The sequence below is a fragment of the Desmodus rotundus genome, chromosome 8 (assembly GCF_022682495.2).
Source record: "Desmodus rotundus isolate HL8 chromosome 8, HLdesRot8A.1, whole genome shotgun sequence".
Taxonomy (NCBI): Eukaryota; Metazoa; Chordata; class Mammalia; order Chiroptera; family Phyllostomidae; genus Desmodus; species Desmodus rotundus.
Window position 1 is genome coordinate 79,750,913 of NC_071394.1, and position 15,433 is coordinate 79,766,345.

The 15,433-nt window shown below is 40.3% G+C and overlaps 1 protein-coding gene across 4 annotated transcripts in view; it reads right to left on the bottom strand.

The window, feature by feature from the left end:
• ATXN7 (ataxin 7) overlaps nucleotides 1-15,433 on the bottom strand; it is a 144,188-nt gene that overhangs the window by 53,878 nt on the left and 74,877 nt on the right. For all 4 annotated transcript variants that reach the window (XM_053930301.1, XM_053930303.2, XM_071222266.1 and 1 more), the window contains one exon: nucleotides 1,326-1,430. In XM_053930301.1, the coding sequence (XP_053786276.1) occupies nucleotides 1,326-1,430 (105 nt within the window). The remainder of the gene's footprint in view (nucleotides 1-1,325; nucleotides 1,431-15,433) is intronic.

A 15,433-nucleotide genomic window follows, 5' to 3' on the forward strand; every position in this document is an offset into this window, starting at 1 on the left:
CCTGACAGCAAACTCTGTAGGTTCGAGCTTTACAATGCATCTCAAAGCTATGCTGTCTCCCCAGTTCTACTGCCCTACCTAAGCTCTATTCTGTTATCATCCCCTGCCTCTTAACTATTCTTCCTGCTTCTACTCTTCTCCCACAAGGTATAAGTGAGATGGGCCTGTGTTACTCCCTTACATAAACCCTCTAATAGCCCACAAGCTTCTTCCTACTCTGGCCTAGAAGGCTGTGCATGATCAGGGTCCCTGCCTACAAGGCCAGATTTCTCTTGTCTCTACTTCTTTTCACTAAGTACCCTCTAGTCACACTGGCCTTCTTCAGGTCTGTGCACCAGCTCTTGCCTCTATGTCAAATGTTCTTATTTCCGATGGTCACATGGGTGGCTCCCACCTCATCACTTATAGCTGAGGTCATCAGGGTCACCTCCTCAGAGGCTTTTCTTAAGCAGTATCTACAGAAGGACCCCACTGCTTTGTCTCAAGCTAGCATTGAGGTAGTGAGGAAAACACGGAAATAACTTGCAGTTATTTTAAAAATCTTTCTAGTTAGTTTTGCCAATTTCTCTCCCTAGATTTTAAACTCCATGGAGGTAGGAATCATACTACGAGGTGTGTATTCAAATACTTCTGAATTTTTATTGAACCAAACTGAATATAAAACTAAGCTTTATGATCAGAATTTTATTTTAAACACCTTGGGTGGCATTATGGTAATGCAGAAGACCTCATTTGGATACTTCCAGGACTAAACACCCAGATAACAGGCTTGGAGACTGAAGCCCAGGGACAGCTGGGGCTCATGAAACCCCTGAAGTCACAATGCATCATTTTAAGTACATGTGCAATTCTGATAGGGAAGATGATATAGCTTTAACACTCACAAATTAGAACATGACATAAAGATAGATTTAGAACTACTAGACTTGGAAGTTTCAAAATTCCATTTCCTTAAAAAAAAAAAAAAAAAAAAAGCCATGTCTCCATTTTGTGTGTATATTTATAATTTTACCTGCCACTAAATTCCCAACCTCAGGCTCTATAAGGAAACAAACCTTTTACTATACTGATGCAATATTTCAGAAGAGATTTTATAAAATACATATTCCCTGTCTAATAAAAATTGGAAAATGAATGTCACTTTCAATAAAATTCAGAGAATACCCAACATCTGACAGGCATTAACCCATCCAATGAATTAGAAAGCCTACTTCCTCACAGGGGGAAGGATAGCATATTCTACCTGGGCTGTTGCTGGCCTCCAGTTTAATCCTGCTTTACCCTTTTACCCTCCAATAATGACTTTTAAATGATTAAGCACTTACCATAATGTGATTGAAATGCCTGCGGTTTGACAACCTGATTACAATCGTTACACACCACCAAGTAGAAATCATCGTGGGCTGGACAGAGACCAAATATTGGCATGTCTGCAACAAAGAAAGAGAGTATCACTCACTCATCTGGTTCTGATCAATATGAAACCACTTGGGGTGGCCATCCTTTCTAAAGGATCTACCTGAAGATAAACTGCACCAGGACAAATGTTACTTCAATTTAAAAGTAACTGATGTGGCTACTGATACTATGACTACTAAGAAAGAAATCAAATCAGGATTACAAAGACACTGTTACAAAGGATTAAAATAAAATGCACCCAAAATCATGGGTGTGAGGTAAAACTGACAAATATATTGAAATGCAAATAATACATTGTACAATAAAGCAATTTTAGATGAACTCTACCAATGGTTATGGGGAGGAATCTGCAACTGTATAAAATGCTTATTTTAGCAACTCATAGAGCTGTACCATCTAGTGGTTTTATCTGTTTAACTGTGCATTCTATTCCAGCCATCTGGTCTCTGAGTTCTATGAACAGTTAAGCAAGGAGGCAAAGGTTTCACTAAAGAGTAAAATTGCTGATTTCATCAGCATGCAATACAAAGAAAATTACTGTTATACTCTTTTTTTTTCAGGTTGCAACAACCTCTAGTCCTTTTGCTTACATACTTGATGCCAGTAGACAGACAGAACTTCAGTATAAACATGGCATTTCACACAATACATTAATCTAAATTCAGTTACTAGAATAGAGTAAGATACAAGTTGCATATTTTTACGGTAAGAAGTTGAAACTTAAGACATGTAAAACTCAATTATCTTCATATATATGAAAAGTGAAAGTAACTTAATTAACAACAATTTAGTGAACAGGGCTAACAGTTCAGATCCAGAATCTAAATCTTTTAAATGTTTCAAAATTGATGATTTTAAACAACCCATACGTAACTATTTTATACTACATGCACTATTTAGAAAATTTGCAATGAATAGATAGTTAGTAGCACATTTCAATTAGCAAATATTTTAGCAGACCAAGTATAAAGGGGGGTGGGGGGTGAAGATCTACAAAGCTGATCAGTATCTGCTTTCTTTCAGTTAAGATTTAATTTTACACTTTCTCCAGCTTGGGTGGCCTTAGTATTAAAGGAAAAAGCAAATGTCCTGAGGAGATGTAATGTGATGATAATCTCTAAAATAAAATTACTGATCTAATATCTACACATGGCTATAGCTCAGATTTTCTTAAACACTTTCTATCACCCTGAATTGCAGATTGCTAGCTATCAATCTGAAATATACCAGGAACCAACATGATTCTGGGATACAGTGGCAGCATTCAGCAGTTTATATGTGCTACTATTTCATTCTATCCTCAAAACTGCCTAGGCAGATACCATTCTAAATCCATTCTAAAGAGGAGGAAACTTTTGCAGAGAAGTTAAATACTTTATGTCAAGAGCTGGGATTCAATTCTGACTCATTGCAATGGCTTGGTTTTGGTCCCTTGAAGAGCAGAGGAGAATGATTTCTACAAATTCCTTCCAGATTCCAATCCCAATAATTTGAAATGCCAAGGCTGACACCTTTGACTGCATAAACTGATTAGGTAACATAAGTCCAGCAGACTACTGCTTCTGTGATTGACTAATAATTTAATAACAAATAAGAGACAAACAATGTGCTATTTTCCTTGAAAGCATGCTCATGTAATGGTCAACATTTTCCATGGCTATAGTTTCTTGACATTTTATTTTTAAAAATAAAAAATCAAAATAGTTTACCTTAAGTTCCATATACCCCTGTGCTAAATGCTTCCGATACAGGACAAATAAGAAGGAAAATCTGACTTACAGAAACAGCTCAACTGAAATGTCTATAACATCAAATAACCAGACTCATTAATAATATTAACTTAATTAGTTTTAGTAATAAAGAGTAGTTAAAACAGTATTAAATCATGCAGTCTCAGTGCAGATCTAGGCCTCTGTGATGTGCTAGTTTGCATGATTTCCCACAGCACTCAATGTCCAACAATGTTGTTTAAAATATATCACTTTGCCAAATACCACTACTTCTTCATAAAAAAGGCAGTTTTTATAAAAAACTGCACCAATCCTTTCAAATCATAGGAATGCAATTGGGCACAATGATTATGTAGAAAATTGTTAACTTTTTGCTCTGATTCCTTTGATCCTTTTGTTAAACTCAGAAACACCAATAAAACTAAGAGGCGGGAGAACCAAGATGGCGGCGTAGGTAGACACACTGCGCCTCCTCGCACAACCAGAACTGACAGAGAATCCAATGGCAAGTGGGTCCAACACCAAGGAAATAAAAAATAAACATTCATCCAGACCGGTAGGAGGGGCAGAGACGGGCACCGGGGTGGAGAGGACTTGCTTGGCTGTGGCGGGACCAAGACTGGCAGAGTGTGGGACAAACGGCCCAGGCACTCCTAGCACTAGCAGACCCTGCGGCCCCACATTCCAGCAGATAAACCGAGAGGGCCGGACTCAGAGTGGCGGAGTGCGGAGCAGGCAGAGCAGTGGGTAGCACCCCGGGGGCCCCACATTCGCACACAGATAAACCGGGCGAACGGCGGGGAGCGAAGCAGACTGTGCAACCCAGGGCTCCAGCTCCCGGAAATAAAGCCTCAAACCTCTGATTGAAAACTCCCGTGGGGGTTGGGGCGGCAGCAGGAGAGACTTCCAGCCTCACGGGAGAGGTCGTTGGAGAGACCCACAGGGGCCTAGAGTGTGCACAGGCCCGCCCACTCGGGAACCAGAACCAGAGGGGCCCAGTTTGATTGTGGGTATCTGGGTGAAGGATTGAAATCCGGAAGAGAGTGAAGCGGGCGCCATTGCTCCCTTGGCCCCTCCCCCATGTACAGTGTCACAGCAAAGTGACCAGCGTAACCCCTGCGCCCCCCCCCAACACCTAAGGCTCCCTCCCTTAAAGTAACAGACGCGCCAAGACAAAAAGAAAAAAAAAAATGGCCCAAATGACAGGACACTTCAAAGCTCCAGAAAAAATACAACTAAGCCAGGAAGAGATAGCCAACCTATCAGATGCACAGTTCAAAACACTGGTTATCAAGATGCTCACAGAACTGGTTGAATCTGTTCGAAAACCAGATGAAAAAATGAAGCCTATGCTAAGAGAAACAAAGGAAAACATACAGGGAACCAATAGTGATGCGAAGGAAACTGGGACTCAAATCAACGGTGTGGACCAGAAGGAAGAAAGAAACATCCAACCAGAAAAGAATGAAGAAACAAGAACTCGGAAAAATGAGGAGAGGCTTAGGAACCTCCAGGACATCTTGAAACGTTCCAACATCCGAATTATAGGGGTGCCAGAAGGAGAAGAGGAAGAACAAAAAATTGAAAACTTATTTGAACAAATAATGAAGGAGAACTTCCCTAATATGGCAAAGGAAATAGACTTCTGGGAAGTCCAGGAAGTTCAGAGAGTCCCAAAGAAGCTGGACCCAAGGAGGAACACACCAAGGCACATCATAATTACATTACCCAAGATTAAACGCAAGGACCTACATCCAAGATTACTGTATCCAGCAAAGCTATCATTTAGAATGGAAGGGAAGATAAAGTGCTTCTCAGATAAGGTCAAGTTAAAGAAGTTCATCATCACCAAGCCCTTATTATATGAAATGTTAAAGGGACTTATCTAAGAAAAAGAAGATCAAAAATAGGAACAGTAAAAATGACAGCAAACTCACAGTTATCAACGACCACACCTAAAACAAAAACAAGAGCAAACTAGGCAAACGACTAGAACAGGAACAGAACCATAGAGATGGAGATCACATGGAGGGTTGTCAATAGGGGAGTGGGAGGGGGAGATGGGGGGAAAGGTACAGAGAATAAGTAGCATAGAAGATAGGTGGAAAATAGACAGGGGGAGGGTAAAAATAGTGTAGGAAATGTAGAAGCCAAAGAACTTATAAGTATGATTCATGGACATGAACTATAGGCGGGGAATGTGGGAGGGAGAAGGTGGGCAGGATGGAGTGGAGTGGGGCGGGGAATGGGACAACTGTAATAGCATAATCAATAAATATATTTAAAAAATAGTATAGGAAATGTAGAAGTGAAAGAACTTATATGTATGACCCATGGACATGAACTGTGGGGGAGGGGGAATGTGGGAGAGAGGGGGTGTGCAGAACGGAGTGGAGTGAAGGGGGGGAATGGTACAACAGTAATAGCATAACCAATAAAATATATTTAAGAAATAAAAGAAAAAAATTAAGAGGCTAGCAGTCATTCTGTAAGGGACCAAAAATCTATGCTTCTGTAAAAAGCTCAATTTCTCTGTAACTTAAGATCGTTTGCAATAATAATGATAACCATAATGATAAGACAGTAAAACAGTAGCATTTACTGAGAGATGACTTCACCAGGCCCTGTGCTACACATTTTTTGCTTTATCCTTTAATATAATCCTAATTTTACTGATGGACATGTGAACCTATCTAGTATCACCCAGTAAGAATACACAAACAGGATGCAAACTCAGGCTTGCACTACCTGTAAGCTCAGTTCTTAATCTCTGACTAGCACACCACAACTCTCTAAAAAGCCTGTGTGTGTGCACGTTTAGACATTTGTGTACACACAGCATCCCTGTGGAAGAAACATGGTGTATTTATATCTCTTCCATGCTACCCTATGAAATCAAGCTCTGGTTATAAAAATCTAAAGCCAATTTAGTTTTAGCTTTCTAAATTCTTTACTTTCAGATATCCATATTTGGAAGTAAGCGAGAAGATACAAATTATTTAACATAAAATGTCTTCAGGAAAAAAAAAAATTCTATATCCTTTTTCTGCACTGGGACATTCCAGAGGCCTTAGCAACAGAACAGAGTCTGGAATGTTGTGGCAACAGAGAAAATGAAATCATTTTCGTGAGATACAGTATATAAGTTTGAGAATATTTTTAAAGCATAAATTCACAATCAGCCCATCTATAAATTAACATGGATCTTGCTCAAATGCAAGGAGGAAAAAGTTTGATTTACTACTGAAAACAAAATAAGAGTTGATAAAAACAAGTTCTTACTAAGTTAAAAAAAACTTACAAAATATACTTTAAATGTACAACTTAAACCATTATATACCTCAAAATAATAAAATGTTTTAAAATTGTACTTGACCCCATGGACTCTGAACTAAGAACTAATTTAAAAGAATAGATTTTATTGTGTGTAAGCCCTAAATCTTTCTCAGGATTCAGGTCATTCCAATCTTCCAATCAGCGAGTGGCTCAGCACCCACATCTAGCCCATCATGTACTTTGTACACCCCAGGCCGGCATGGTAGGAGGAATGGGTTTTTAAGCACATGGACACGTGAGCACCTGTGTGCAGAACCTCCACAATCACATGCAGAATGAAAACCCTCTTCCTGAAATTAGATGTTGAACAGGAGCAAATATATTCAGTTATTTGGTGCTGCTATGCCTATTTTGAGGATTGTGTCCATCAACAAAACTTGAGTGTTGTAGTAAAGCATCTCACATTTGCAATACCCTGGATTGTCTCCCTTCCACCATGCTCCCAAACTTCTATTGTACATGCCAATGATTCACACATTTCTGTCTCTATCCCAGATGCCTTCCCAAGCTGTCTAGACTCACATACCCAATTGTGTACTGAACACTGCCATCTGTATGTCTTCTACACATCTCAAATGGAACTTCACTTTCCACCTTACCTTGTTCCCCACCCTCCAAAACCCTTCCCCTTTTGGGTAAAAGATACTATTCATCACTCCAACTGTTCAACCTAAAAACCCATACGTCATATATGACTTCTCTTTCCGTCTTCACATCCAGGCCACCAGCAGGTCTGGTTTTCTCTACTCTAAAACCTCTGTCCACTTTTCTCCATTATCTAGGCCACCGCTGGACAGCCTGTCACTAGCACCTTTCCAATGGACTATGGGAGAAGTAGCCCAGGTAGTCTAAAATCCCTTCCATATAGCTGCCAGAGTGATTCTTTGAAGTTCTCAGAGTCATGCCTGTTAAAATTTCTCCAGTGGCTTCCCACTCTCCTTGAAGTAAAATCCCAGCCCTTCCCACACCCCTAAGGCCCTGCCAGATGTTTGTCTACCTCTCTGTTCCCTTATTCCCTGCCCCCTTGCCCCTGTCTCCTTAGTTCACTCACTCTACTCCAGGCACACTGACCTCTCCATGATCTCCTTAGACCAAGAAAGCTCTTTTGGAGATGGTTCTGCCCTTGCACTTTTCACAAGGTGCCTGGTGCATTCTCACACATCAGATCCCTGGTTCAACCGTCATCTCTTCAAAGGGCTGTTCCTGTCCACTCCCCAATTAGTTACTCTGTGTCACAGGTATTTTAAGCAAAATGGCTACCAGTCATGGGCCCCTCTCTTATTATTCTGAATACAATGTGACCTTGGGCAAGTTCTGTAACCTCTGAAATTTTCAGTCTCTTCGTTTGTCAAATGGTGAAGATCATAGTACCTAACTCACCAAAACTTTACAGGGCAGAAAGATTAAGAGAATTAATTCATACAAAGCCACAGAAGCTCCCAGGAACAGCTCAGCCAATTTCCCCACCATAACCTGTGAGATGGGAGTCATGCACCCCTACTGTATTGCTCGGGAAACTAAGGCAACACAGACACTGAGTCTCACAAGCTAGTAAGTGGCAGAGTCAAGATCTGAACCTAGAACTACTGGGCTCACAAGGCCAAGTAATTCCCAACATTCTCCCCAAAGCACTGCCAGAATCTGTCTCCTTCATGACACTCTCACTGCTAGTGCCCAGAGGTCAGGGCCTGGTGGCCCCCATATAAACTCCATACTGAGGACAGAGCTCCTCATTTCTTCTGTCTTCAGCCTCCTCCACTCTGTTGCCAAATGCCATTTCTCTTCTTGAAGACCTCTGCTGGCTCCAAAGTGGGGCTTGGACTCCTGACCCTCCCGTCTACAAGCAATGCCCCTAGCACTCTGGCTCCTCCCATCTTTCCAATGTGAGCCAACCTGCTCCAGTTTCAAGATGGTCTCAGCCTTCTCAGAGCCTGCCTTCTTCCCCCAGAATCCCATCTACTGGCCAGAACCATTCTGTAGTATGAAAAGCTTTTCCCTCTTCTTTCTGGAATTCCCATCATTCAACAAGAACCAGCTCCAAAGCCCTCTCTACTGTCCCCTTCCTCATACCATTCACATCTCCATTACAGCCCTTCAAATCACTGACTCCTGATTTATCAGTGGTGATTTATAAGTGGACATCTCTGCAGTCGTGTTTGACAGCAACCTCCTTGCCTTACCTAGCACAGATCCTGAGAAGCGAGCTTTCACTGTGTGTTTGAAATAATGACTAGAAATAATCTGGAACTCTTCCATAACTTCCAGATGCTCTTGGGATAAAAACTTAGATTTGTGATGTGGTCCACGGGGTCCTGAACAGCCCGAACCTGTCTCTCTTCTCACTGGCTCTCTGCACCTGGCCCTTTCATCCATCGTTTTGTTCCTGGAACACAACATGCTCTCTCCTGTCAGAGCACGCTGGTGCTTGCTGTTCCCTCTGCCTGGAACTCACTTCCTCCAGATCGTTACCTGGCTTGCTGCTTTATTTCATTCAGTCTTAGCCTCAATGTCTCTTCCTTTGAGGCTTGGCTAGGCAGGGCCCTGTTACATGCCCCCAGAGCACTGACTTAACCTGTCCAAATGGCAACATCCCCTATTTAAAAGTACCCACATAGCTGTGTGAGCCTTAATCTGCTTCCAGGAGCCTAAATTCCACATATGTTTTATTTTCTGTTCTAGTGAGAGTGCCTAGCAAAGCCTATCTGGACTGATATAAAGCAGTGTTAAATGTTGCTTGATAGATAATAATTGAAGTATTCAATTAAGTACCTGGGGTGCCATCATCAATCAAGGTTATAAGTGTGCCTTTATGTCATTTAATGACATAGAGTCAGTCATCCACTAGAATTGGGTATGCCACTCAGAGAAACAAAAATTCAAGAATGAGAATGTTTTCCTGAACACATGATCCCATCTAGCAAGCAGTTTCTTATAGAACTTCATGTTTCAGGGTCTGACTCTCAAAATTGTACATTGGCCAATTCTCTTTTTCTAGTGTGAATAGTGCAGTAATTAAGGGCAACTCTGCAGTCAGACTTCTTAAATTCAGGTCCCTATCCTTCTTCTTACTACCTATGTGAACATGGTTAAATTACTTAAACTCTTTGAACTTCATTCTCCTTATCTATAAAACGCAGTTTGCAGGATCTATATTTCATAGCATTATTGTGAGGATTAAATAAACTCATTCATGAGAGTACTCAGTGCTGAGTAGGCAGCAAACACTTACTAAATGTTGGCAAAAAAACAAAAACACAAAATATACACATATTAATATGTCTGCTGCAATTAAACTCACAGGAGATTGATATACAAGGTCTGTCCGTAATAAGTCCAGTCATTGTTAATATAACGAGAATGGTTTGAGTGCCATCGATGTAACCTGGCAGCCAAGGAGAGAGGACTGGAATGCAAATGCATAAACAATGATGACTTCACTGTACTAGTCAGTGGGGGCGATAGATGTTATTGAGTGAGCACGTGTACTGTGTGGCCATCACATTCAAAATGACTGAGCAAGTGAAGCAACAAATCTGCATCAAATTTTACATTAAGCTTGAACATTCCTCCATGGAACCTATTCAGATGATTCAGAAGGCCACAGCTATGGGCAACTGGTGATGGGCAGCTTCCTCATGACAATGCACTCATTCATGCTTTACATCTCATGTGGAGTTTTTTTGGCAAAATATCAAACCCAGGTGACTCAGCCCCCCTACAGCACAGATTTGGTGCCCTGAAACTTCTGGCTTTTTCCAAAACTAAAATCACCTTTGAAAATGAAGAGATTTCAGACTGTCTGTGAGATTCAGGAAAATAAGATGGGGCAGCTGATGGCAACTGGGAGAACTATGTGAGGTCCCAAGGTACCTACTTTGAAGTGGACTGAAGTGTCATTGTCCTATCTACAGTGTGTCTTGTATCTTGTATCATTTTCAATAAATGTCCCCATTTTTCATAGTACATGGCTGGACACCTTCTGAACAGACCCTGCTGTACACCAAATACTAACTATTTTACAATGTGAGTTTAACCCACAAGTGGTCCCTTTCTCATACTGCTGACCACACACTCCTCCCTGTAAGCAATGTAAGGGAGAGGAGCAGCAGGAGAGGGTTGCTAGTGCAGAGTCAGGCCCATGCTTCAGAGTTTAAGCTCTATCCTAGGCCAGGGAGAACCCAACATTTTAAGCAAGGAGGGAATATGATACAAAGTCACTCTCCCGTGAGTGTGGCTCCACTTAGGTAAGAGGGGAAGGGTGATCTCCAAGGGCTGATGCAAAGGTTGGAATGAGACAGAAGTGTGATAAAGATGGGGGAAAATGAGGACATGCTCTGGAGGACCCTGCAAAGAGCTCAGGAGATTGTGCACAGGGAGGTAAAAGAGTGAGAAAGCCAAAGGTGAGTCTATAGTTTCTTCCCTCCTCACTCACTGCAGCTAATGTGGATACATGGATAGTGGGAGACACAGATGAAGAACTTAGTTCGCTAAGTCAGTAGAGCCTAGTTCAACAAGGCACAGGCTCTGGAGCCAGACTGGTTGTGTTCAAATCTCAGCCATGCCACTTATTAGCCTTTTACCTCACTTTCCTCATCCATCAATGGGTAAACTACAAGTACCTCCCTCACAGGTTGCTGGAAAGACCAATGAATATATGTGAAGTGCTTAGAAAGGTGGAAAGTACTTCATAAATGTGAGCCATTTTTATCATCTTCCCCATCAGTGTCCTCTCTGATCTTTCATCTAAACAGTGGCTATGCTCCCCTCCACCTAGTCCAATTCCCTCAGCACCTGCACCATGATGTTTTTAAATCATAATGTCACCTGGTGTGATTACAAAACCCCTTAGTGGTTATCCAATGTAGTCAGAAGGAAAACCAATGCTGAGGAGGTTCTGCATTGACCTCAAGACGCAGCTTTCTCTGCATACTTTCCACTACAGAATTTCAATCTCCTTGACAATTATGCCAACCTGCCAATCACTTTCCCACCTCTGAGCTTTTGCTAACTCTGCTCCCTCTGTACAGAATGCTTTGTCTGGATGGCTCCAGGTCTCAGCTTACTTTCCATCAGAAAGACCCTCCCTTGGGAGATGGTGGATTTTGGTGCTATGGGCTATGTAGATATTATGCCTTTAGATCACAGGTGGCAAACACAAGGCCCGTGGGCCATTATCTGGCCCAGCACCTTGTTTCGACCCAGTGGCAGTGCCGACCTCTCGCTTAACTGCTAATATTTATATAGTCCCAAAATCACATTCGGCCCTTTGAAGGTAACCATGAGGCTGATGTGGCCCCCGGTGAAAATGAGTTTGACACCCCTGCTTTAGATGATGCTTTAGAAAACCTAAGTTTAAAAGAGGGTAATAAAGGAAATGAGCGTCCCCCACATCCTCTTTGATGACATCCCAATTTCCTAGACAATGTTCTCTGTGCTGTATTTGTCAATGAAAGTGGACAACAACAACCTTGGGTTGGTTTGGTGATTGTAATTTTAGGTCTGTCACTCCTGTTACATTGTATACAATCAAAAGGAAGAGAGAAAATAGATTTGATAATCATTTCCAAATAACTGATTTTTACTTCTAGCAGGTAAATGTAGGAAGCAGTACAGGGGTGATCTATGATTCCTGTACCTTGACATGCAAAAGGCTCTCCTAATACTCCACATTCAAACTGAAGAGGAAAACTGAAATCTGTAATGAAGTTGCTGTATTTATGAATATTAATGAATAAAAACTGCTTGAATGGTTAAAACAAAGACCTTCCCTTAACAACCCAATTTACAGCAGGACCCTCTTCTCTTTAGACAATACTCTCACTCATTAGTTACGTATTATTGGTGTTTTGGCTATGTCCCTCAATGAGATATAAGCTCCATGAGGGCAGGAGCCATGTCTGCATAATAGCATAGTGCCTGGTACATAGTAGGTTCTCAATAAAAGAATCTGAGAAAAGCCTCTGGATCAGACTTCCTGAGGTCAAATCACAATGCCACTACTTACTAGCAGTGTGACCTTGGACAAGTTTCTCTGTGTCAATACCCTCATTTATAAAATGGGAATGATAATAGCAGCTACCTTAATAGGTAGTTATGAGAATGAAGTGTATTACTATATATAAAGCTCTTAGAATTATTAGGGCACAGAACCTGTGTTAGGTCTGTCGTACCTATTATGATGGTAATTATTTCTACTTTTACTCTCACTATCCACTGCTTCTAATCTCTACTGGTCTACAGCCACCACATCCTATAACACTCTGTATTAAGTATTTACTGAGTATTGAGTGTCATGGCAAGTACTTTATATATATCATTCATTCATGTGTTAAAGGCCTACTATGCCTAGACACTATTCTAGGTACAGGTATATTATCAGTGAGCAAAAATCACAACAAAAACCTTTAGAAGCATTAATACATATGACAAAAACAGGAACAGTCTGCAATTACTGAGTACTTCCTATGTTCCAAGTAAAGGGCTAAGTATCTCTCAAGGCCACTTTCCCCTCCTTACAGATAAAACAAGTGAGACAGGATATTACCTGCTTTAAGTTACAGAACCATGATGTGTAGGAGCTGAGTTTTGAAGGTAGGCTACTCTTTAAAGGACTTGTTCTTCACATTTCACTACATGAGCCTCTTCACTGCTCAGCACCACTACTTCTCCCAAGAAATCTCTACTCTTCTACCTTATTTAATCAAAGTCAACCAATGCATCCTATTGAACAGCAGACTTCTGAGTACTTCTGGACTATCTGCTCTCACCACTACTCAAAGGCTTGCTTAGATACTAGGGCTCTCAGCCCCATTGGTGTCTGAAACACTGAAGTAACCTGATGAACTTGAAAGTCTGGTCTGCATGTAACTGGAATTTATTTCAATGATAACTTTCAACTCTGGGTAATCAAAGTAATATCAATGGTATTTTAAAAAGTTTTAAATTGATATTAAATGAGTTTTGACATCTCAAGTCAGAAAAGATGAAACAGAATTTTATTTCTACCCTCCACACACACTTCAACCAAATCCATATCCTCTGCTCTAATAATTAAAAAGAATTGGATTTTCGTTTGACTATAAGATGTTGAATGGTGAAACCAACCAGGGAGAAAAAAGGCTAATCAACAGCCTACTAAAAATGTATGTGGTTTGGGGCTCTGTGTGAACTAAAGTAGTCAATAAAAACTGGATTAGGAAAAAAAGAAAAATGAGATGTTTCAAGTGAAAAAGCAAACACCCTAACATCAGTGGACTAAAAAGCTGGACAGAAGAGAACAGCTCTGTCTAATATGTATTAATCACTAACTACAAGTGGACAACCTCACAGTAACTTTCTAAAGGTGAAAGTCACAAGTGCTATTGTCACTGCCTAAAATTGAGATATTGCACCTGGGATAGAACAGAGGTGGCAAATATCAAAATCGTATAAAACCTGGGTTAGAGAAGGCAGGTAGCGCTACAAAGATGACCAGCATCGCAGTATACATAACAGGCTGTCTCACGTGTACTCAAAATACTATCAGCAGATTCTGACCTTTTAAGTCAGAAACTAAGTCTAACACACCATGTATCTTAAATATCCAAGTGCCTGCAAAAATACTTACTGAATTTTATCTGTATCACTACAGTCAGCTAAGCTTGGAGCCTATGGTAAAATGTGGACTATATATAAGGCAATTTACCACTTTACTAGTATTCTAATCTCAAGCGAGATACTTAACTTCTAGACATCCAATATTGGCATTTAAAAAATAGTTAAAACAATGGTATTTATCTCCGTAGTTTGTTGGATTCAATGACATGATTCATGTAAAATGCTTATGTCTGAACACAGTAAGCAGAGTGTATATAAGGGCTCAATAAAGGTAGTGTCAAGTTGGACAGAAGAGAACCGTTCTGTCCAACTGTTAAAAGTGCTATATCTCAATTTTAGTATAAGCAGTGACAACAGCACTTGTGACTTTTACCTTTGGAAAGTTACTATGAGGTTGGCCACTTGTGGTTAGTGACTAATAAATATCAGACAGAACTGTTCTCGTCTGTCCAACTTTTTATTAATTAATAATGATAATTTTATCATTATTATTGTCATGGTTATACTCTCATGACAGTTAAGAATACTGTTCCTTTTTTTGTTAAAAAGGTAGTCAATACAGCAACAGCACTTCTGCCAGAAAATCCACAGCTCTCACACAACTAAGAACAGCATTAACTATGGAATAGCACTGCCTACTGGAATATCTTCATGTTTTTAAATGGTCAACCTTTTAAAGACCATATCCTGGGCCATAAAACAAACCTCAAGAAATTTAAAAGAACTGAAACTATACCCAGTATGTTGTCTAACCACAACAGAATCAAATGAAAAATCGTAACAGAAAGATAAGAAAATTTCCAAACACTGGAAACTAAACAAGACACTTCAAATAATCCATAACCAAACAGGTTAAACAAGAAAAATCAATACTACCATAACAACTGATGTAGAAAAAGTATTCGTGATCAAAAACAAATACCAGATAACCAGAAATAGAAGGGACTTCCTTCAATTGATAAAGAACATTAACAAAAAACATAAACAATATACTTAATGGAGAAAGAATGTGCATTTTCCTCCTAAGATCAGGAATGAGGCAAAAATATCCACTCTCACCACTGCTGTTCAGCATAGTACTGATGTTCTAGCCAGAGAAATAAGGCAAGAAAAGGAAATAAAAGGCATATAGATTATAAAAATAGAAGTAAAACTATCCCTATTTTCAGGTGACCCAATGTTCTATGTAAAAAATCATGAGGCATCTATGAAAACCTTCTAGAATTTATCAGTTTAAAAATATCACAGGGTACAAATTACCTTAGTTTATCTGGGCTGCTATAACAAAATACCATAGACTGGGTGGCTTAGTCCCAAAGGTCTCATCTCCAAAAATCATCACACTCGGGAGT